At 36.0% G+C, this 25,601-nt stretch overlaps 1 protein-coding gene and 1 long non-coding RNA gene across 2 annotated transcripts; one reads left to right on the forward strand and one right to left on the reverse strand.

The window, feature by feature from the left end:
- Nucleotides 1-2,706: 2,706 nt before the first annotated feature.
- Nucleotides 2,707-5,031, reverse strand: LOC131015809 (putative late blight resistance protein homolog R1C-3). Its single transcript, XM_057944231.1, has one exon. It carries the CDS (start codon nucleotides 5,029-5,031, stop codon nucleotides 2,707-2,709), a length of 2,325 nt encoding a protein of 774 aa, XP_057800214.1.
- An 11,850-nt stretch (nucleotides 5,032-16,881) lies between these two features.
- Nucleotides 16,882-18,136, forward strand: LOC131017122 (uncharacterized). The gene is made up of 2 exons (XR_009099439.1): nucleotides 16,882-17,580; nucleotides 17,940-18,136. It is a non-coding gene; the product is annotated as an uncharacterized LOC131017122 (long non-coding RNA).
- Nucleotides 18,137-25,601: the final 7,465 nt, after the last annotated feature.

Below are 25,601 nucleotides of genomic sequence, written 5' to 3' on the forward strand. Positions count from 1 at the left end.
AAGCACACAGTCAGATAAGTTGAGTATGATAGAGGACAATGCAAGTTCATTCATATCAGATTTCTTTTCTTCAGTCTCATTATCAGCATATGAATGATCAACAGCCTTAAACACATGTTGCTGAATTAAAATGCACTTCATCTTCTGCTTCCAGATACTAAAATCGGATTTTCCATCAAAAGGAGCCATACCAAAGAAAGACGCCATACCAAGCTATCACAGCAAGACACAACAAAGCTAAACACCGAGACCAAACACTAAGATGCCTTCACAGAATCACAAATGCAGCGGAAAAACACAAAACAGAGCAGATTCACGAGGCAAACAACAATTTTCAGATTAATAAGATAAAAGCACACAGCTTAAATCAAATTACTCCCAAATCAAAACGCACATTGGGAAACAGCAGCAAACCCAAGCCTAAACTGCACCACTCGGCAGTTTTCTAAATATAAGACAACGGGGGAGGTTTCGCCACTTTACCTGAGCGAGGTCCTAAGATCAGAACCTCGACTTACCAAAAGCGATTTGAATCGCTGCGTTCCGATGCAGCAGGTCAGGGACGCGACGACGTACCAACCGTGGCTCTGATACCACTGTTGGGTATTATCGCGGCACGTCGTCGTCCACGTACTCGTTAGCACAAAGCCAACGAGCTCTTCAAGCTTTGGAGGGAGAGAGCAGCAGCAACAGCAAGAGCGTGACAGCAGCAGTGACTTCCCTGGGAACAGCTGCGCCGCGGCGACGTTCCAGCTCCAGCTGTAGAAACACGAGCAGCAGGGGGCCAAGCTTCGGCTCAGTCCCGTTTCCTTCTCTAAGCGCACAGCAACGTGCACCACAACTAACTCCGGTAGCTCCACGCACCCACGACACCCTTGACCCTCTCCGGCGGCTCCACACAGTAGCTGCGTCGGGAAGACACGAAACAGGGGGAGAACAAGCAAGACACGAAGCTTCTTGTTCGATCCACGCGAGGAAGGTGAATGGAGAGAGAGAGAACACGGTTCACTCGATCACACAAGAACAGCGACAACAGTCGTCTTCTCTCTCACACTCAACTGCGCCTCTCCTTTATCTCACTAAGAGAAAAATAGCTTCTCCCAATTTCAAATTCAAGCTGCCTCTTCTCTGCACTCTTTTTCCCTCGCTTAGCAATTAGGGCAAAGAGGCTTAAGTAGGCTAGGATATGGGCCTGCCAGGATGGGCTTTGGTGTGTGGGTTTGGGCTTCCAAGGGGTTGGGCCAAATAAGACTCACAAATATGAGCGAAAATCGTAGCTCTAGCCTTAGTGACTCCTCTGGTGGCCACTTCAGCCAGCACTTTCTTCAAGCCTCCTCCTAAGCTGCTCCCAACACTCATCTCCTCAACCTCACAATTTCTGATTTATTCAAAGAAATGGGAATTTAAAATTATGGGTGATGAAATGGATCTTACAGAATTCATTTACACAAAAAACGCTTAGATTTTTTATATGGACTAGAAAGGGGTAACAATAGTCCAAAACTTGAATGAATAAATTGGGCCAAATTCAATTAAAATCGCAGCCCATTTTCTTTTAAAAGTAAATCTGCCAACTAATTAAATAAGGGAGCTCAATCCCAACACACCCAGCCCAATGAATTAAATAGAAAACAAAATCGGGTCCAGCCGAATAAAAATAAAAAACGGCCCAAATGCTATTGTATACGTCAGCCCAATCAAATAAAAACAAAAGGAAATTGGGCCAGCTAAATTTAAAAGGAAACGGCCCAAATAGAAGCCCAACCCTCAAGCCCCAACTGGAATTGTTTGCGTTTGTAGATGTTTGTAGATTCTTCGCTTAGTTGTGAGTATTTTTGTTGGTGTCAAGGATTTCAAATTCATGCTCTACTTATATATGGTAAGTTCACATTTGAGCTAGCAGTTCAGACTTCGTATAAAAAAAATTAAAAAAATAAACTGAAAATTTTCATTTCATTATGGCGGTAGTTTTTGGCTGCCATTATCCTCAAAACCAACAAAAAGAAATCTGCCAATCTCTAATATTTCATTCAAACAACTTAAAATTTTCAAATTTCCCACAATTTATATGTTTTGAAGAGTGATAACATTGTGTGTTTTATCACGTGTATATGTCTATTGTTTTATGAAGAATGTTGGTATTTCATAGTTAGTTTCTTTTTCCCAAGATACTTGGTTGTCATTCAATCAACTAGGTCACTCATACAAAAAAAAAAGTTGTCCATAAAAATCAAAAAATGGGTGTTAAAATGAGACAAAGTTAGAAATATCCCTAAAGCTTATGGATGAAGATCAAGTCAGCGAGCACTAAACAGAGGTGATTGCTGAAATCGAGAGACGTGCAACTTTTATACATTGAGTAATTTTAAATAGTTTAAACTTATTTAAAAGTGTGATTGGAATGAGATTATTGTATGTTTGTGAATAGAATAATTTTAATAATATGATACTATTACATTATTGGCCTTAAAATAGATTAAAAAATAAGGACATAATAGGCAAACTAAATTTGGTAAAACCAGCAGACACTTTTATAGTAGGTATAGATTATAGATACTAATTAAACATATGATTTATGTTGCTAAAAATTAAAAATAATTAAAAACAAGCAAAATATAAAGTTATAAGGAAAATTAATCACTGAAATTAGTATATTCCCACATGCAATTGAATTCCTCATCACATCAAACTACACGAAAGTTGGGATCAATTAACTATAACATGAAAGGGTGGGTCCCCTTGTAATTCCTCTTGTTCCTCTACTATCTTTTTCAAAGACACAACCGCTGATTCACTGCAATACTCCAATTGAATTGATTTGAGTGTTGCTATTTCTCCTATTTCGGAAGGGAACTCCTCCAATTCCGTCATCAATGTGAGATGAAGTTGCTCAAGGCGTGGCAAGCAGGAGCCCTCTAACGTCCAACATTCCATATCCCCACACCCATACATACTCAAGTATTTGTGGCTGGGGAATTGGCCTTCAACTATTTCCCAACTGCGTGTTGCAAACCGCCCACGGAACAGTTGGAGCTTCTCAAGAAGTGGTAATGACGCTATCTTTTCCAGAATTTCCTCCCAATGGCAGTTTATGCATCGAAGATACAGCTTCTTGAGTGAGTGGGGGAAGCTAATACTCTGCAGATACTCACCATCACTTCCATCTTCAATAGAGCACGTCAAGCTTTCCAGCTTACTCAGACATTGAAGATAGCTGAGGCACTTCACTCTCTCCATTACTTTATCCTCGTATCTTATAGACAGTTTCTTGATATTGGGAATTCTCTTAACCATTTCTTCATTCAAGTTGAAATCAATCACTCCTTTGAGCGTCTCTAGATTCTCCATCATAACATCACTATGCCCGCTCCGAGGATCTGGGAGATACATTCCATATCCTGGATATCCGAACTCGACATGCTTAAGCTGATGCATTTTCCAAATTTCTACTGGTGCAGTTGTAGGTTCAACACCCCAACAAAAAACAATTAGTGTATGTAGATTCCACAGCAGACTAATTGAAGAAGGGATTTGGAACCCCTCACGAAATTCACCCGAAAGGTACCTCAAGTTCACCAATTGAAACACATTTTCTTCTGAATACCCTCCGGAATACTTATTTGTACTCAGTGTCCTCAAAAATCTGAAATCTAGCAATTCTGGAACCGTATCAGCATGACATATGAAAGAACGAGCACGTGTCGACATAGTTTCCATGGCATCCCGGACTGTCTCATGTGAAGTTCTTCTGGGAATAACAATGCGGCGTTGCCTATTTGCCCCTCGAGGATAATGTTGCCCTAAGACATAATAAAACCTCTGCTTTTCAGCTTCTTGAAATGATAGATCTCTCACTAAATCATGCATTTTGCAGTACTTTATATTCCCAACTGCCCCCAACTTATGAACTAGAATGAGGTTTCTATCGACTAGCTCCTTCAAATACTCCTTGGCAATTGTTTTCGAGCTTTTATTGATTATTGGTTTGAGAAAGCCTTCAGAAACCCATAGCCTCATGAGTTCTACAACCCTAATTTCCTCATCTTCCTCAAACACTCCCATGTACAAAAAACAAGGCTTCAGATAGGCAGGCAAATGGTCATAGCTCAGTTTCAATACTCTCAACCAATATTCATCATTTTCCGAATTCACTATTGAGCTTAAGTTTTCCTCTATGTGCTCCCAATACTCCAATGTAAGTTCGGACTTTGCCAAAAGACCCCCAATCACAACAATCGACAAAGGAAGTCCCTTACACTTCCCAACAATTTTCTTTCCGATTTCCTCCAGATGAAGAGGAAAATCCTCATCCCCAAATACAGTTTTGGAGAACAAACTCCAGCTGAAAACATCATCTAAAAATCTCATACCAATGCTGTTAGAGTTTGTCAACTCAGTAGCCAAATTTGAGAGCCTAGTCGTTACAATTACTCGACTCCCATCATTGTAATCGGGAAAGAAAAACCTCATCTTGTCCCACACCTCTACACTCCACATATCATCCAATATTATGAGATACTTGCTCCTAGAAAGTAAATACTTTCGTAATTTCACTCCTAAATCTTCCTCACTCAGATCACTCCTCAAATCTCCACTCACTTGGTGAAGAACTTGACTAAGTGTTTCTCTAACATTATAAGTTTGAGAAATTGTAGTCCATGCACGAATATCAAAATACTCCTTAACAAGGGCATGCTCAAATATATGTCGGGCAAGAGTGGTCTTACCAATCCCGCCCATCCCTGTGATTGGGATGATTTGGCGGTTACGGTTGCCTCCAGTGAGCTTATCCAAGAGTTGAAGTTGCACGTCATCAAAGCCCACCATCATGATTTCCTTCACATTGGAAGAGGACGTCGAGGAGCCAGCAAGAGTCAAGGAGACCTTTCTCTGAGGCTGAGCTTCAACTGAAGTCTCCATGGCTTCCTTCTTGATCACATTCATTTCTTCAATCACTTGCTGTAGATCTTCATAGAAGTCTATGCAACTGACTTCCTCTCTAGAATTCACTTCTTCAGCCGCAAAAGACATCTCCAACAGATCTGCTACATCGGTGTAGTCAGAAAAGGAGTCACAGCATTCATTTCTTCAATCACTTGTTGTAGATCTTGATACAAGTTGATGAAACTGACTTCATTGGGACTAGATCTAACCAGTTCAATCACGTTCACAATATATGATTCGATAACATCTTCAACGGCATGAGCTGCATCTACAATACTCATCTCCAGCGGATCAGCTTCATCTCCGTCAGCAACAGGGGACTTATAACCTTCAAGAAATTCCTGCAAAAAGGTAAGAATTTGAGTGAGAGATTCAACTTGTTGTTTGTGGATAGAAATTGGAGGGGAATGGTGATGCTCGATTGTATCGATGGTATGCATAAGAGAAACCAAGGCTGCATATGCTGCCATGATCCAAGGAAAAGCAGTGTATGTATATTTTTCTGAGAACGAATTAGATGGAATCTTAGTTTAGCTTCAGCAAAAACAATGTGTAAAATGGTTATATCAGAAACATTATTGCCAAACAGCTAAGATAAGATATGTGGGTTGACCCCTAAATAAAAAAAAGATATGTGGGTTGAGCCTACTTATTCTTTTTATTATTGTATTTATTTTATTATTATTTTGATTGGTTTATTAGGTAATTGCTTCGCAGTATTTTTATTTGTTTGGAATTCTATCCTTCAAAAACAGAAGGATTCATCTTTAGTCTTAAGTAGTAGGCTCATTTGTGCGAGGCACAACGAAAATTGAAATTAAAGAATATATTTAAATAAATAAATATAAATATGACATAAAATCAAAATATTTATTATTAAAAATAGTACTCCCTCCGTCCCGGTAATCTTGTCCCCTTTCTTTTGGGCACGGAGATTAAGGAGTGTTGAGTTAGTGTTGTAAATTGTAAGGTCCCACATGTTTAAGAAGAAATTAAATATAGCTTAAAATTATTCTGGTTTCTTCCTCATCTCCCCGGCGACGGCACAGTAGGCGGAGCCACCACACCTGCGCCGCCTCCTTCCCTGGCCGGCGTCGGCACAGCCCCCAGCCTCATCGCCGCCTCTCTCCATCCAGAACAGTGAACCAAGAACACAATAACAAAAAACCAAGAACAAATTTTCGTCTAACAGTGAACCAAGAACACAAAACCAAGAACAAATTTTTCATCATCTTCATTGACAAAGAACAAAATCTGGAAAAGCCAAGAACAGAAAAACCAAATTTCTTCAACAAATATCTAAACATAAAAGCTAAATTTCTTCTAACAAATTTGGATTTGGGGATTTAGGGTTCGGAGGCGGAGAGAGAGGTGGAGACGGCAGCCCGTCGCTGCTGCTTCGTCGATGGCGGCTGGTTCATCATCTTCATTGACCGGAATCGAAGGGGTGGCGTTTGGATTTGGGGATTTAGGGCTCGGAGGTGGAGAGAGAGGTGGAGACGGAGAAGAGAAGCTGATGGCGAGGCAAGAGAAGAGAGAGTTTAGGGCTTAGATCTGTGCTCGACGGATTTACAGAGGGGGAAGAGGCGGAGGCGGTGAGGCGAAGAGGCGGGAGGGCGGAGGCGGTGAGGCGAGAGGCGGAGGCGTCGCCTCGCCTCTGTGTGGCGAAGAGGGCGGAGGCGGAAGGGCGGAGGCGGGAGGGCGGAGGCGGAAGGGGGAGGCGGCGCCGGCGCCGGCGCCAGTGCCGGCGGAACAGAGGGGGAAGGGGGAGACAGAGGGGGAAGGTGGGGGGAGGGCGGCGAAGGTGGGGGGGGGGCGAAGGGTAGAGAAGATGGGGAGGCGAGAGAGTGTGGAGGGAGAGAGAGAGAGATAAATTAGGGTTTAGAGGGGGAATTAATTAGGATAGTGTTTAATTAGAAATTAATTAGTTCTTAAAACTTTCCTAAAAAGGAAATGGGACAAGATTATTGGGACAACCCAAAAAGGAAAGTGGGACAAGATTATTGGGACGGAGGGAGTATATTTTAAAAATAAAATAAAATGATTCACATCAATTACTCAATAAAATCTTGAATTTGAAAATGTATTTTTTAACTTTGTATAAAGTGTAATGATAATTAGGGATGAGCAAAATAATCGGAATTGAATAATCAAATCAATCCAAGTCGAAATATTAAAATATGGTTCGATTTTTTTTGGTTTGATTCGATTTTATTTTCAAAAGAATTTGGTTTTTCGATTCAGTTTGATTTGGTTCTGTAAAAACCAAACAAAATGGAAAACCAAATTATATTTATATATATAGATTATATATATAATCTCTTATAACAATTTTTTTAGAAAAATCTATTAGTTCATTACTTCTGATAAATATAACTTATTGAATAGATATATATTTATTTATAAGCCTTATCAAATAGTTATAGATATATATCGCATAGATTTAGTGTAATAACTAATGAATTAATATATTCTTATAAATATATACTCCCCCGTTCACGAAATTTATGCCACAATTTCCTTAAAAACAGAAGGAATCATCTTTACTCCCTTAAAAACAGAAGGATCCGTCTTTAATCATGATTTGTTAGGATTTTAAAATTAATTTTTGTTTTTAATTTTCAATTTAGTTAATAATTAATTAACTAAATATTGCATTTTTTTCCCCTCATAACTATACTTCAACTGGAAAATTAATTTGATATGCACATGATATGTGTTCTTGAAGTCATTTAACTATGCGCTGATTTAAGTCTTTAAAAAATAATATATGAGTAGGTGAGTGATGTTGATTTCCATGTTCTAATTCATGCATCGATGAATAAACTATGATTAATGATGCTCAAGCTGGTTGGTATATTCACCTTAGAAATTTCCGAATAGGTTGAAGACAGTGGGTAGATTTGTACAAGAATTATAAGTAGAAAACAACATGCAAGTCGTCAAGTTGGAATAAAATATTAAATTTTGAAAGAAAGAAAAAAATTGCAAGTTGGGAGAGTTGTAATTAGGGCTGTCAAAATGGGCCGAGAATGGCCCGGCCCGATGGGCCCGCCTGGCCCGCCCATAGTTTTGGCCGGGCTGGGCTAGGATTTCCAAGGCCCAAAAAAATCCGGGCCTCCCTGGCCTGGCCCATGCGGCCCGCTGGGTCACGCGGTCCGCGGGCCAAAAAGCCCGCCGGGCTTTCGGGCCCAAATCGGCCCGTCAGTATAGAAGGTGAAAATTTCAAAAATTTATATCTCCTCCCAAATCCCAATCGGCCAATCCCAATGGACCCAACCCAATCTAAGTCCATTTCTTCAATTGACGACAATGACGAGTCGAAGTCTAACTTAGGATTTAAATTAACAATCAATATTAAATTATTTTTACTTGAAAGATTTATTTATTTTTTTATTATTTTTTGTGGTTGTTATTTGATTCCAATTGATTTGATTACTGTATTAATTCATTTGTGAATAAATCGTTTTCAGTTTTTGTTGTTTTTGCAATTAGTTTTTGTCTTTTACTTGTATTCATATTGTTTACATTTAGTTTTAGTCATATTTGTTTACATTTAATTTTAGTCAATTACGTAATTTATATGTAGATTGTTTAAGGCCCTTTTTATTTTATCGAATTTGTCTTCAATTTTTTTCTTTAAATTTGATTTAATTTATTAATTTTTGGAACTATATATATATATATATATATATATATATATGAGTTAATATATAAAACTATCCACTTTCATATTGTAAAGATAAAAATTGTCCACTAAGATAAAAATAATAAAAACTGTCCATTTTTTGATTGAAAAGACAAAAATACCCTCTTTAAATATATATACTCTCTCTCTCCATTCTCTTTCTCTCTCTTCTCCTCACGATACACTCCCTTCTCCCTCTCTCTCTCTCTCCCTCCCTCCATTCGAGCTTAGATCGCCGGCGAAGCGCCGCCGCCTCGGCCTCGTCGCCTCCGCCATCTCCTGCTTCACCCCCCGCCAATCTCCCTTCCTCCGCCACCTGCTGCTTCACCCCGCCGCCACACTCTCCGATGCCGACCTTCGCGCCACTGCCTACGAGATCTTCATCCGTGAAAACCTCTCCTCCGCCTAATCTGGAAATCGCCATTGCTGCTCTCGAGATTTCTCGAAGAGGCCGCCGCCTGTGAGTGTGTTCACCTCTCCTTTGTCCGTCGATCTTCCTCCCTCAATTTGTCCCTCTCAAGTCAGATGAAGGTATGGGGTAAGAAAGCCTTAATTTTTCCCCAAATCTGGAATGGTTACTGCCGAGCTTCTCCGGCCGTCTTCTTCCCTGTCAGCATCTCCCGTTGTTGTTCTTGATATTCCGGTGCCTGGAGTAAAGAAAGCCCTAACTCTTCTCATGCCGATTCAATTCGGCCGTCACCGCCGCAGTTCTGAAAACTCAGGCGATGTTGCCGCCCCAAGGCCGACGCTGCTGCGCCTGAAAACGCCGCCGCTGCCGCGCTTCCGCTCTGGTGGAGTTATCGATCGCCGGAGATCTGGAGATCTGGAGTGCTTGAAATGGCGGCGGCGGCTCCTGCGTCCTCATCGCCTTCACCTTCTCCTACGGCCTTTTTCTCGCCGCCAGCTCCTCCTTCGTCGATTACCTCTCCTTCACCGTCCGTCTCCGCGCCTCCAACAGCTGGTGGCGCTCCATTGACTTCAGTAAATCCGGCAGGTCGACTTGTTATTTGGATTTTGTGATGTGAAGCTGGCATAGTTTTTTCGATTTTATTGTGAATAATTGGTTTTGTGTTTGTTGTGTGCATATGATTGTCCATTGTGATTCTTTGAAGAAATTGATGAGCTTGTAACTTCTGCGGAAATGTATTTTTATGCGCCACTGAATTTGTGATTTTTATTGGAGAGATTTGATTGATTAAAGAGGAAGAGATTTTGGATAATTTATTAATGTTCTTGAATTCACAACCATATTTATGAATTCACAACCTAATTTTCTTGAATTCACAACCAACTCGATGAATTCACAACTTAATATTCTTGAATTCACAACGAGATCTATGAATTCACAACTAAAACTCGAATTCACAACAAAAATAAATTATAGTTTTAGTTGTGAATTCAAACTTTAAAAACTCAAATTCACAACTACTTGAATTCACAACCAAAATAAATTGTGGTTGTGAATTAAATTTTAGTTGTGAATTTGACTGGTTGTGAATTCACAACCAAAAAATTCTGATTGTGAATTAAATTTTAGTTGTGAATACGACTGGTTGTGAATTCACAACCAAAAAAATTTGGTTGTGAATTAAATTTTGATTGTGAATTTGGCTGATTGTGAATTCACAAACAAAAAATTCTGGTTGTGAATTCGATTGGTTGTGAATTCACAATTCACAACCAATGTGAATTCACAACCAAAAGTTTTTGGTTGTGAATTCACACTGGTTGTGAATTGCGGGATTTTTTAAAGGGGTGATGTAAAGTGGACATTTTTTTAAATTTTAATGTGAAGGGTATTTTGGTAACAGTGGACATTTTTTAAGTTTTTTATTTTAGTGGACATTTTTTATCTTTACAATATGAAAGTGGCCATTTTAAAAATCCACTCTATATATATATATATATATATATATATATATATTAATTTATCAATTTTTGGCTCGTTTTGGCCCGACCCGCCCGGCGGCCAGTATAGGGCCGGGCTGTGCTTTATTGTTCGAGGCCCGCTGAAATTTTGGGCCGGCCCGACCCGGCCCAAAAATTGCCTAGGCCCGCTGGGTTGGGCCGGGCCGGGCCGGCCCGCAAGGTTTGACAGCCCTAGTTGTAATATTCCATTTGTTTTGTTTGAATCTAATTGATATTTTGAAATGTTTATTTTCTTGTTTTGTTTTAATGCTGCAGTATTTCACACTCCGATAGTATTTCTGCAATCATTCTAATCTCACTAGCATCTCCTGCCTACAAAATCACAACATTAAATCCATAATCACTCCAACTCGTATGTTTCTTCTTCAAACCTTAGAAACGGGGTGGATGGAAGCGCATAGGGCCCTTCTACGGACACTTGAAGACCACCATTAAAACAAAAGAACGTGAAACTCCTTCAAATTCTTACGATCACGCAAGAACAGGCCAAAAGAAGATACAATTTTTCTGATGTCTCCCAAAAACAATCCTCGTCCCTATATATGAGGGAGCAGGATGAAACTTATCATGGAAGGAAGGAAATTAAACCTAATCTTATGGGCTTTAGCATGGCCCAACAAATTAGCTATACAAGGAAATAACAGTCCATTTAAGTAGTATATCGTGCGGGCCTTGGGATTTCTCTACGCGGACGACTTTGGGCTAGGCTTGGCTCTTCCTCCTCATGCACAGTAATAGGTTAGGCTTCTTCGGGTTGAGGTTTAATGCACGGGCTCGTATCAACTCCCCCACCCTCGAAAAGCACCTTGTCCTCAAGGTGAAAATCTGGAAAAGTATGGCGAAATGAATCAAGAGGCTCCCACGTGGCAGCATCCGTCCCATTGCACTAAGACTTGAGGGTCAGGACGACCGTTGAGGAAAATGGTGCGGGTTGCGACAACAACAGTAGGAACCAAATGCGGCAGACCATCCGAAGCAACTGGGAGTGGAGTAATTGGAGTAGAAGCAGTACCAACAAATGGCTTGAGCAACGAGACATGGAAAACTGGGTGGATACGGCTCCCCGATGGCAAGTCCAGACAATTTTCTCAAGAATTGTATAAGGACCAAAGTAACATTTGGCAAGCTTAGGAATAGGGCGACGAGAGACGGAAACCTAGCGATAAGGCTGGAGTTTCACCCAGACAAGATCACCTACACTGAAGGAAGTATCGCGATGATGCTTGTTAGCGTGCTGCTGCATGCGGTGGTCAGACGTCATAGCACGGAGATATTGTTCCAAACAACGATTGACAACCTCGGATTGGCCGTCCGTTTGTGGATGATATGCCGAGCTATGCTTGAGCGAAGTGCCGCTAAGTTTAAAGGGTTCGGACCAAAAACGGCTCATGAAGATGGGGTCACGATCCGAAATAATTGATGAGGGAAAACCATGAAACTTAACCACCATATCGGTGAAAAGGCGAGCCACTTTACTAGCTGTAAACCCGGCATGAAGGGGACCAAAGTGGGCAGCTTTCGTGAGGCGATCTACGACAACTAATATCACTGAAAACCCATGAGAGACTGACAAATTGGTAATGAAATCCATAGTGAGCTCATTCCAAACCAACGCAGGGATGGGCAGCGGTTGGAGAAGACCAGCGGGAGCAGAGGTAAGGGTTTTAATCCGCTGGCAGGTGGTACAAGCACGGGCAAAGGCCTCCACGTGGCGGCGCATGTGCGGTCAATAAAAAAGGGCAGAGAGGCCAACTAAGGTTTTCTTAATTCCACCGTGGCCGCCAACCGGAGAGCAATGAAACTCTTGGAGCAATTGGTGCTTAAGGGGAGATGATGGTGGAAGGAAGTACTTACGGCGATAAGTGAGAAGCCTGTCGATGTTTGTGAATGAGCATTTGGAATTGGGGTAACTGGTCGCGGGAATTTAGGTTTGATGCTATTTGGTTCATTTATGGTGAGATTTGGATGATAAAATTGAGAGTTTTTGCTGTGAAAATGTAAATTCACAAATACTCATGTGCAATCGGTTGCACCGTGCAACTGAAAATGATTTTCAGAATGACACTACTTCATTCGGGAAATTACACTTGAACATTTCCGAATGACACTACAAATGACACTTGAAGATTTTCAAGTGTCATTTGTATGTTAAAGTAGTGTCTTAAAGATCTCAGAGACAATCAACATTTATTATTGGAGGTACGATATATAAAAAAATTAATGATGCATTTCAAAAGTACATAATCGACTATATTATTTTTTGACATATATTTGGGTGTTTCGTATTGCTTTACGGGAATTATTGACAAAGTTGAAAATAAAGCAACAATATGGTATGATTCTTGTAAAAATTGCAACACATCTTTCTCCAAAATTGATGAGAGTGCAATATGCAAAAAATGCAATGAAGAAGTTCTTGAGACGTCGCCCAGGTAGTTATCAAATTTAAACCTACTACCAATTAAAATTAGTTAATGACACAATAACAAACATATAATAATTTTTATCATTTCATATATTTCTAGATACAGAATCACAATAAATGTTATACAAGGCGACTGCAATGCTCGTGTTACACTGTTCGATCAAGCGGCAGAGGTATATGTAGGATGCTCTGTGGATGAATATCGATGTTTCTTTAATCAAAGAGGTAAATTAAGATTTCTTACTTAAACACTTACTATAATTTAAATAATTCATATTACAAAATTTGATATTACATAATTATAACAATTAAACATTTTCACAGGGTAAAACAACCTCCACATACTATAGAGGATTAAGCACACAAGTGTACACAGAAATACGCTTCATGGTGATGCTCAAGTCTATAAAATTCGATCAACGGGAAAATCTCAATATTGTAGCAAATACAATGCAAAAGACGCAACCGATGTAAAGCATCAATGTTAGAGATATTGAAGAAGAGCCCACTCAAGAGGAAGAAAAGAAACATTCACCCGAGAAATCAAAAAAGATAAACCCGTCTAGAAAGAAAAAAACTATAATGGAGTTGCAGCCCACATAATCGCCAAAGAAAAAAAGAAGAGTAGCCAACAAAAAGTTTGATGACTACATTGAGATTACAAGCGACGACGATTTGCTGTTGAACAACATTCGGTTGCAAATCAAAAATAAGAAGAAGACATCCCCAATCATCAAAATCAAACAAGAGAAGATCTAAAATTCGTCTTGCTCCGTATTTAGATAAGTTAGGATGTTTATCGTAGAATTTTTTCCGTTTTTATTTAGAGGTATATTATGAATACTACTTTATTGCATTTAAATTTATTCATTAATAGTTGCATTGATTCCTTTTTTAAATTACAATTATAGTCAAATGAATTCATACAAATATTCAAAACTATATAAAAATATCTATGAATTTTATTTACATAGTAAAAATAAAATTAATAAAAAAAATACAAATATTCAAAATTATATAATAATATCTATCAATTATATTTACATAGTACAAAAACACACGTGTTTAACGTGCATCGCACGTTCTTACTGCTAGTAGCTGAAAAGTAAGTTAGGGAGCATTAATCTAATGGCTAAGAGCATCCGCATCGGTTACACGATTGCGGCTTACTCGTGTAAGGCTGCTATCGTGTAAGCCGATGCAGCCCTCACTTACACGAGGGCTACACGTTCTATCGTGTAGCCCGATCGACCGTTGATGATAGGCGCGTGTTTTACACGCGCCTTTAAAAAAATTTTTGAATTTTGAATATCATGGCCTCGATTTGCGGGATTTTTGACCGTTTTTTTTTTTTTTTTTTTTTACTTTTTTCTTTTCTTCTCTTCTTTTTGTTCTCTTTTTCTTCTTCTTCTTCCTCATTTTTTTCCTTCATCTTCCTCACTTCTTCCTTTCTTCCTCTCTCTACACCCTTCATGGATCCACACAACCCAAATTACTATGACCTAAATTTAAGTGAAAAACATAAAAATCAAAACTAAAAAAATCATGTAGGCTATCATGTAACCCCAATGCGGATGCTCTAACCGATAAACTGTAGATTTAGCTAACAAACAAACACTTTTTTTTCTGGTTCTCATCAATTTATTATTTATTTCCAAATTATATTTTGGAGAAAGAAATGCTCGAAAATTTAAATATTAATCAAAAGTATATAATTTTTTCTTTTTGTAGAAGTAGACTTATTTATTAGTTTCATATTTTAAGATGCCCAGAAATCTTTTTGGTAGCATATCGCGTGACAGATACTCACCTTTTTTCCTTACTCACCTAATAAGCAACTAACTTTTCTTTCATGGACGGAGGGAGTATAATTTTTTTTGAAAAACTATTCTTTTCATGATTAATATAAAGTCGAAGATAGATTTTTTTTAATGGGTTAATGTGTCACAGCCCAAAACCGTTTACTACCTTTGCAAATTTTATTTGAAAATTTTTATATTTTCGAGATATTAAAAATATAAATCTATGAGTCGAGTTTGTGGAGAATTATCTAATCGCGCCCCTAGCTAGATGTATGACTCTAAATTCTAGGTTATACCTATAGAAATAAAGTTTTATATTCCAAAAATATTTTTATATAAATTTGGGCCTAAATAAATTTATTTACTTAAATATATTTATCATGGACATTATATTAATTTTGGATTAAGAATAAAATATTTTCATAAATTTTGTTAGTGTTGGGCTTATTGTTATTAATGTGCCAAATTCTTTTGCAATGATCCTAAAACAATTATTCAAGTTTCAACATTTATAGTTTATTAATGATTTCAAGGATTTGGATACCTTATTTTCGTATCTGCAAATTAACAATTTCTACTCTATTTATTTACATTTGTTTAAAGAAGTCTCCAAGCCAGCCATTCCTATTTTTATTCTTATCAGATATCTAACCACCCTAATTAGATAAATGACTTTGAACTATAGATTATATTTATAAAAAGATACAAATTTATGTTATCAAATATTTTTAATAAATATGTTGGGCCATAGTTTTTATTCTTTTTCTATGATAATTAGGTTAAAATTTTATTATTTGAAAGCCCATTTATCACCTTTAAAGCCCAATTATTATTATAAGTCCATATGTCTTTCTTTAATTTAAATGAGATGTTACGTGGTTCAGTTTTTCCTTAGCCACATATTCGGATTTAATCACCTTCAGTCACCTAATTTTATTCAGCCACGTATCACTCACTGCTATCACATTTAAAATTCACCCAAATAACTTGCTAGGTTTCATTTCATCAAAATTTTCCAGAGCACAAATTTCATTCAAGTTAACAGACTTCTCATTTCTGATATTTCCTTCACAAAACTTCAGCTGGTAATTTTATTGTTTCTGTGAGATTTCATGTTTTAATTCATCACAGCAAATTACTACGTTTTTCTTTCATTCTCATTTATTTATTTTGTGAAACAACACAAGCCCATTTATCTATCATATATTACAAGCCCATATATATATTATTAATGTGTAAATAAATTTTTATGAAAATGACTTCAGCTACATATCCACATTTACTCAGCTTCAGCCATATATCACTGTAGTACCTTTCCGTCAGATTTGATCAAAACTCCAGCAAACTTTGAGCAGCAAACTTTGATTTCCAGCAGCAAACTTTGATCAGCAAACTTTGATTTTATCTTCAGCTATATTTTATTCTGAAACTTAGAAAGCAAGTGTAAATTTCCTCAGCCACCATCTGTTATCATCTGCAGCAAATTTTGATTTTTGATTCCTCCACAGCATCAAACTTTGAATTCTACAGCAGGAAATTTGATTTCTTTCACATTCAAAACTTTGAATTCTACAGCATCGAACAAGTATTTACTTCTCATTGCTGCCGACGTAACTTCTCCTATTTATACCTCAATCCATCATCCTCAATTCATCATCCCCAATTCGTTTTCCTCATTTGTTTTCTTACACCAACTTCTCGTCTGTTCATTTTCGCTCAAGTGGTAATTTTGATTTCTTTTGTGCAGATACTATGAAATTTTATTTCAGCATCTAAATTGTTTCTTCATTCTCTGCTCAAAACCAAGATTTCCAAATTCATACATGCATACATCATCAAATCTATCATTTATATTTAATAAGAAATCAAATAGAATAGATCTTATATATTACATGGAAAAAGGAAATAAATAGAGAAAATGGGGGGAATTAAAATGAAATGAGGTGAGGGATTTTCTCGCCGGAGCAACGACGCCGCTGCGTGTGCAGGGGCGGCGGCAGCGGTATCGTGTTGGCTGCTGCCGTGATTTTCCGGTCGCGACAGAGGGAGGAGATGACTGGGCTGCGCTGCTGCTGTCGACGCGAGGGCGGCGATGGTGGCTGTTGCTGCGGTCGGCGAGAAGGAGGTAAGGACGGGGTGGTGGTGCTGGCAGGCGACGAAGGGTCGCCGGAGAAGGGGAAGATGAGGCAGCGGCTGGCGGCGGAAGGGGGAGACCGAAGGAGAGAAGAGGAGAGGAAGAGAGGTTGAGGAGATGGGAAGGGGAGGCAGAGCCGGCGGCTCCCGGCGGCGGCGTGCCGTCCGGTGGCGCGGCGACAGGAGGCCGCAGGAGAGGGAGAATCGGGAAGGGGAAGAGTGAGCGAGAGAGAGAGAGGAGAGGGTGGCGTGAGTGGTGTGTGTTTGTGAGGGTGTTGTGGTGTGTGAATTTAAGTTAGGGATTTGTTAGATGGGTTTGGGCTTTAGTTAGTTTAATTATTAATGGGTTTAAGTTTTATTAAAAATGTTTGGACTCAACCTTTAATTTCTTAATGGGCTGCAGGATTTTATTTTAAATAGGTTATATTTGTTTTTAAAATAAATATCAACCCAAATATTTTTATAAGAAAATATATTATACTACTTAAATTTATTAGATCAATTATTTTTATATGATCCAATAATCTAAATTATTTTCTAAAGTTTAATTAGGCCCTTATGTTAATTATTTGAATTTATCTGACTAGGTGCGGCGCGACTAGGACGTGAACTTTAAATTCTTGCAGTTAATTTTCAAAACTCAAAAGTTCAAGTTTCAGGTGTGGGATTTATTTCAGTACATGCACGTGGTTAATATTTGTCCATTTTAATATTATGTGTTTACCGTATGTGTTGTAAAAATATTTATCGCTAGGGGCCAGCATAATTGGTCCAGGACTTCACCGTCCTTGGTATGCCACAATGCGATTTCATGTTACAGGGTTGCAACCATTATATTGTCGCCAGGGGCCCACATATAGGGTCCGGGACATTAAAGTCCTTGGAGTTGCCACAGTGCGTATGGAAATTTATGTTACGTTATGACAATATGTGTTACCATTTTATTAACATGGACAATTATTGCATGTTTCCACACTGAGTGTACCCTGTATGCTCATCCCATATTTAACATTTTCAGGTTTTAAAGGCCGGAAGCGCGTGGAAGGTCGAATGGCGAGTAAAATGTTTTGAATTTAGTTATACTTAAAAAACGTTATGTTTAGTAAAGTATTTTAACATAAGATATTTATTTCCCTATTTTCACATTAAATATTTATTTATAGTCATTATTTTCCACGTGTGTTTTCATTTAAAATTAAAATGAATTTGGGTGTCACAAGTCGAATGGGCGCGTCGAATCTATTTAAAAATAAATGTTTCTTAAAACATATTATGTTATTTCATGTGATATCTTTTGGTTATGTAAACTCTGAAATTCTATACTATTTGGGATTTGTTTAAATAAATGTTGTTATGTTATTTTAATGTCATGACTTGTTTAATTTATATTTAAATTCATTTCAAATATTTATTTAAGAATTTATATCTTTACAAAAATATATACGTGGATACATACATAATTTTTTAATTATATAAAGATTTTATTTTGTTATATTTTCCGCTGCTAAAAAGATATTATTTTATATTTAGAGTTTTTCCTTAGTACAAGTTTTATTAATTACTCCCTCCGTCCACGAATTAAAGCCCTATTTGAGGGTAGGCACGGAGATTAAGAAAGCTGAAAAATGTTTTGTGAATGAAATATAAGGGTAGTTGACTAAAGTGATAAAGTAGTTGACTAAAGTGTTAAAGGTGTTGTGTGGTGGGTCCACTAGTGATAAAGTGTAATAAATATAGAATATAAAAATAATAAAGTTGTTGTAAGGTGAGTCCATTAGTGGCAAATGGTAGTAAATATAGGAAAAGAAGAAGAGTAAAAAGGTACATAAAGCACAATAGGGCTTTAATTGGTGGACAAAAATTTAAGTGCAAGTAGGGCTTTAATTCGTGGACGGAGGGAGTAGTTAATTATTTTTCTGACATCTTCATGTCGTGCTTTGAAAATAAAGTTGTTAAAATTTTGATTTCAAAATCAAGATTTGAATACATTATTGAAAATTTTGATATCTTATAAATCTTTTAAAAGTGCTTTAAAAACCAATTTTATTTAAAGATTTCTTTTTCTTAAAATTATTTTCGAAAATATTTATTTTAAAAGTGAGTTTTAAATTATTTTAAAAGACTTCCGCATTAAATATTTATTTAAATTTTATATTTAACTCCTTAATTAGATTAGGGTGTTACAGCATGGTATCAGAGCAGGTCTACTTTCCTGTAGACTCTGCAAAATATTTTACGTATAAAAAAAAATTACTTAAAATTTTTAAAAGTCATGTGTGAGAAATCCATTCGACCTCTACGTGCTCCGACTTCAAGGTAAATGTATTTTAAAAGTATTTCAAAATATTTTTATGGGGATGAGTATAAATTGTTTACGTTGAAAGTATTATGAAATTTGCTGCAATAATTGAAGTTGTTATGAGAAAATTCAAGTTCAGTATTCAAGTTATTATGTTGAAGATTATTGCAGCTATGAGAAAAGATATTTCAAATATTTTTCAAGAAGATGAGTATAAATTATTTACGTTGAAAGTATAGTGAATTTGCTGCAATGATTGAAGTTATTATGAGAAAATGTTCAAGTTCAGTATTCAAGTTATTATGTTGAAGATTATTGCAACTATGAATTGTCAAATTTCGAGGACGAAATTCTTTTAAGTGGGTAGGTTTGTCACAGCCCAAAACCGTTTACTACCTTTGCAAATTTTATTTGAAAATTTTTATATTTTCGAGATATTAAAAATATAAATCTATGAGTCGAGTTTGTGGAGAATTATCTAATCGCGCCCCTAGCTAGATGTATGACTCTAAATTCTAGGTTATACCTATAGAAATAAAGTTTTATATTCCAAAAATATTTTTATATAAATTTGGGCCTAAATAAATTTATTTACTTAAATATATTTATCATGGACATTATATTAATTTTGGATTAAGAATAAAATATTTTCATAAATTTTGTTAGTGTTGGGCTTATTGTTATTAATGTGCCAAATTCTTTTGCAATGATCCTAAAACAATTATTCAAGTTTCAACATTTATAGTTTATTAATGATTTCAAGGATTTGGATACCTTATTTTCGTATCTGCAAATTAACAATTTCTACTCTATTTATTTACATTTGTTTAAAGAAGTCTCCAAGCCAGCCATTCCTATTTTTATTCTTATCAGATATCTAACCACCCTAATTAGATAAATGACTTTGAACTATAGATTATATTTATAAAAAGATACAAATTTATGTTATCAAATATTTTTAATAAATATGTTGGGCCATAGTTTTTATTCTTTTTCTATGATAATTAGGTTAAAATTTTATTATTTGAAAGCCCATTTATCACCTTTAAAGCCCAATTATTATTATAAGTCCATATGTCTTTCTTTAATTTAAATGAGATGTTACGTGGTTCAGTTTTTCCTTAGCCACATATTCGGATTTAATCACCTTCAGTCACCTAATTTTATTCAGCCACGTATCACTCACTGCTATCACATTTAAAATTCACCCAAATAACTTGCTAGGTTTCATTTCATCAAAATTTTCCAGAGCACAAATTTCATTCAAGTTAACAGACTTCTCATTTCTGATATTTCCTTCACAAAACTTCAGCTGGTAATTTTATTGTTTCTGTGAGATTTCATGTTTTAATTCATCACAGCAAATTACTACGTTTTTCTTTCATTCTCATTTATTTATTTTGTGAAACAACACAAGCCCATTTATCTATCATATATTACAAGCCCATATATATATTATTAATGTGTAAATAAATTTTTATGAAAATGACTTCAGCTACATATCCACATTTACTCAGCTTCAGCCATATATCACTGTAGTACCTTTCCGTCAGATTTGATCAAAACTCCAGCAAACTTTGAGCAGCAAACTTTGATTTCCAGCAGCAAACTTTGATCAGCAAACTTTGATTTTATCTTCAGCTATATTTTATTCTGAAACTTAGAAAGCAAGTGTAAATTTCCTCAGCCACCATCTGTTATCATCTGCAGCAAATTTTGATTTTTGATTCCTCCACAGCATCAAACTTTGAATTCTACAGCAGGAAATTTGATTTCTTTCACATTCAAAACTTTGAATTCTACAGCATCGAACAAGTATTTACTTCTCATTGCTGCCGACGTAACTTCTCCTATTTATACCTCAATCCATCATCCTCAATTCATCATCCCCAATTCGTTTTCCTCATTTGTTTTCTTACACCAACTTCTCGTCTGTTCATTTTCGCTCAAGTGGTAATTTTGATTTCTTTTGTGCAGATACTATGAAATTTTATTTCAGCATCTAAATTGTTTCTTCATTCTCTGCTCAAAACCAAGATTTCCAAATTCATACATGCATACATCATCAAATCTATCATTTATATTTAATAAGAAATCAAATAGAATAGATCTTATATATTACATGGAAAAAGGAAATAAATAGAGAAAATGGGGGGAATTAAAATGAAATGAGGTGAGGGATTTTCTCGCCGGAGCAACGACGCCGCTGCGTGTGCAGGGGCGGCGGCAGCGGTATCGTGTTGGCTGCTGCCGTGATTTTCCGGTCGCGACAGAGGGAGGAGATGACTGGGCTGCGCTGCTGTCGACGCGAGGGCGGCGATGGTGGCTGTTGCTGCGGTCGGCGAGAAGGAGGTAAGGACGGGGTGGTGGTGCTGGCAGGCGACGAAGGGTCGCCGGAGAAGGGGAAGATGAGGCAGCGGCTGGCGGCGGAAGGGGGAGACCGAAGGAGAGAAGAGGAGAGGAAGAGAGGTTGAGGAGATGGGAAGGGGAGGCAGAGCCGGCGGCTCCCGGCGGCGGCGTGCCGTCCGGTGGCGCGGCGACAGGAGGCCGCAGGAGAGGGAGAATCGGGAAGGGGAAGAGTGAGCGAGAGAGAGAGAGGAGAGGGTGGCGTGAGTGGTGTGTGTTTGTGAGGGTGTTGTGGTGTGTGAATTTAAGTTAGGGATTTGTTAGATGGGTTTGGGCTTTAGTTAGTTTAATTATTAATGGGTTTAAGTTTTATTAAAAATGTTTGGACTCAACCTTTAATTTCTTAATGGGCTGCAGGATTTTATTTTAAATAGGTTATATTTGTTTTTAAAATAAATATCAACCCAAATATTTTTATAAGAAAATATATTATACTACTTAAATTTATTAGATCAATTATTTTTATATGATCCAATAATCTAAATTATTTTCTAAAGTTTAATTAGGCCCTTATGTTAATTATTTGAATTTATCTGACTAGGTGCGGCGCGACTAGGACGTGAACTTTAAATTCTTGCAGTTAATTTTCAAAACTCAAAAGTTCAAGTTTCAGGTGTGGGATTTATTTCAGTACATGCACGTGGTTAATATTTGTCCATTTTAATATTATGTGTTTACCGTATGTGTTGTAAAAATATTTATCGCTAGGGGCCAGCATAATTGGTCCAGGACTTCACCGTCCTTGGTATGCCACAATGCGATTTCATGTTACAGGGTTGCAACCATTATATTGTCGCCAGGGGCCCACATATAGGGTCCGGGACATTAAAGTCCTTGGAGTTGCCACAGTGCGTATGGAAATTTATGTTACGTTATGACAATATGTGTTACCATTTTATTAACATGGACAATTATTGCATGTTTCCACACTGAGTGTACCCTGTATGCTCATCCCATATTTAACATTTTCAGGTTTTAAAGGCCGGAAGCGCGTGGAAGGTCGAATGGCGAGTAAAATGTTTTGAATTTAGTTATACTTAAAAAACGTTATGTTTAGTAAAGTATTTTAACATAAGATATTTATTTCCCTATTTTCACATTAAATATTTATTTATAGTCATTATTTTCCACGTGTGTTTTCATTTAAAATTAAAATGAATTTGGGTGTCACAAGTCGAATGGGCGCGTCGAATCTATTTAAAAATAAATGTTTCTTAAAACATATTATGTTATTTCATGTGATATCTTTTGGTTATGTAAACTCTGAAATTCTATACTATTTGGGATTTGTTTAAATAAATGTTGTTATGTTATTTTAATGTCATGACTTGTTTAATTTATATTTAAATTCATTTCAAATATTTATTTAAGAATTTATATCTTTACAAAAATATATACGTGGATACATACATAATTTTTTAATTATATAAAGATTTTATTTTGTTATATTTTCCGCTGCTAAAAAGATATTATTTTATATTTAGAGTTTTTCCTTAGTACAAGTTTTATTAATTTAATTATTTTTCTGACATCTTCATGTCGTGCTTTGAAAATAAAGTTGTTAAAATTTTGATTTCAAAATCAAGATTTGAATACATTATTGAAAATTTTGATATCTTATAAATCTTTTAAAAGTGCTTTAAAAACCAATTTTATTTAAAGATTTCTTTTTCTTAAAATTATTTTCGAAAATATTTATTTTAAAAGTGAGTTTTAAATTATTTTAAAAGACTTCCGCATTAAATATTTATTTAAATTTTATATTTAACTCCTTAATTAGATTAGGGTGTTACAGCATGGTATCAGAGCAGGTCTACTTTCCTGTAGACTCTGCAAAATATTTTACGTATAAAAAAAAATTACTTAAAATTTTTAAAAGTCATGTGTGAGAAATCCATTCGACCTCTACGTGCTCCGACTTCAAGGTAAATGTATTTTAAAAGTATTTCAAAATATTTTTATGGGGATGAGTATAAATTGTTTACGTTGAAAGTATTATGAAATTTGCTGCAATAATTGAAGTTGTTATGAGAAAATTCAAGTTCAGTATTCAAGTTATTATGTTGAAGATTATTGCAGCTATGAGAAAAGATATTTCAAATATTTTTCAAGAAGATGAGTATAAATTATTTACGTTGAAAGTATAGTGAATTTGCTGCAATGATTGAAGTTATTATGAGAAAATGTTCAAGTTCAGTATTCAAGTTATTATGTTGAAGATTATTGCAACTATGAATTGTCAAATTTCGAGGACGAAATTCTTTTAAGTGGGTAGGTTTGTCACAGCCCAAAACCGTTTACTACCTTTGCAAATTTTATTTGAAAATTTTTATATTTTCGAGATATTAAAAATATAAATCTATGAGTCGAGTTTGTGGAGAATTATCTAATCGCGCCCCTAGCTAGATGTATGACTCTAAATTCTAGGTTATACCTATAGAAATAAAGTTTTATATTCCAAAAATATTTTTATATAAATTTGGGCCTAAATAAATTTATTTACTTAAATATATTTATCATGGACATTATATTAATTTTGGATTAAGAATAAAATATTTTCATAAATTTTGTTAGTGTTGGGCTTATTGTTATTAATGTGCCAAATTCTTTGCAATGATCCTAAAACAATTATTCAAGTTTCAACATTTATAGTTTATTAATGATTTCAAGGATTTGGATACCTTATTTTCGTATCTGCAAATTAACAATTTCTACTCTATTTATTTACATTTGTTTAAAGAAGTCTCCAAGCCAGCCATTCCTATTTTTATTCTTATCAGATATCTAACCACCCTAATTAGATAAATGACTTTGAACTATAGATTATATTTATAAAAAGATACAAATTTATGTTATCAAATATTTTTAATAAATATGTTGGGCCATAGTTTTTATTCTTTTTCTATGATAATTAGGTTAAAATTTTATTATTTGAAAGCCCATTTATCACCTTTAAAGCCCAATTATTATTATAAGTCCATATGTCTTTCTTTAATTTAAATGAGATGTTACGTGGTTCAGTTTTTCCTTAGCCACATATTCGGATTTAATCACCTTCAGTCACCTAATTTTATTCAGCCACGTATCACTCACTGCTATCACATTTAAAATTCACCCAAATAACTTGCTAGGTTTCATTTCATCAAAATTTTCCAGAGCACAAATTTCATTCAAGTTAACAGACTTCTCATTTCTGATATTCCCTTCACAAAACTTCAGCTGGTAATTTTATTGTTTCTGTGAGATTTCATGTTTTAATTCATCACAGCAAATTACTACGTTTTTCTTTCATTCTCATTTATTTATTTTGTGAAACAACACAAGCCCATTTATCTATCATATATTACAAGCCCATATATATATTATTAATGTGTAAATAAATTTTTATGAAAATGACTTCAGCTACATATCCACATTTACTCAGCTTCAGCCATATATCACTGTAGTACCTTTCCGTCAGATTTGATCAAAACTCCAGCAAACTTTGAGCAGCAAACTTTGATTTCCAGCAGCAAACTTTGATCAGCAAACTTTGATTTTATCTTCAGCTATATTTTATTCTGAAACTTAGAAAGCAAGTGTAAATTTCCTCAGCCACCATCTGTTATCATCTGCAGCAAATTTTGATTTTTGATTCCTCCACAGCATCAAACTTTGAATTCTACAGCAGGAAATTTGATTTCTTTCACATTCAAAACTTTGAATTCTACAGCATCGAACAAGTATTTACTTCTCATTGCTGCCGACGTAACTTCTCCTATTTATACCTCAATCCATCATCCTCAATTCATCATCCCCAATTCGTTTTCCTCATTTGTTTTCTTACACCAACTTCTCGTCTGTTCATTTTCGCTCAAGTGGTAATTTTGATTTCTTTTGTGCAGATACTATGAAATTTTATTTCAGCATCTAAATTGTTTCTTCATTCTCTGCTCAAAACCAAGATTTCCAAATTCATACATGCATACATCATCA

Source organism: Salvia miltiorrhiza, chromosome 3 (assembly GCF_028751815.1).
Source record: "Salvia miltiorrhiza cultivar Shanhuang (shh) chromosome 3, IMPLAD_Smil_shh, whole genome shotgun sequence".
Lineage (NCBI taxonomy): Eukaryota > Viridiplantae > Streptophyta > Magnoliopsida > Lamiales > Lamiaceae > Salvia > Salvia miltiorrhiza.

Excerpts from the sequence above, each read along its gene's own strand:
- LOC131015809 (XM_057944231.1), bottom strand. The coding sequence starts at position 5,031 with ATGTCTTTTGCGGCTGAAGAAGTGAATTCTAGAGAGGAAGTCAGTTGC.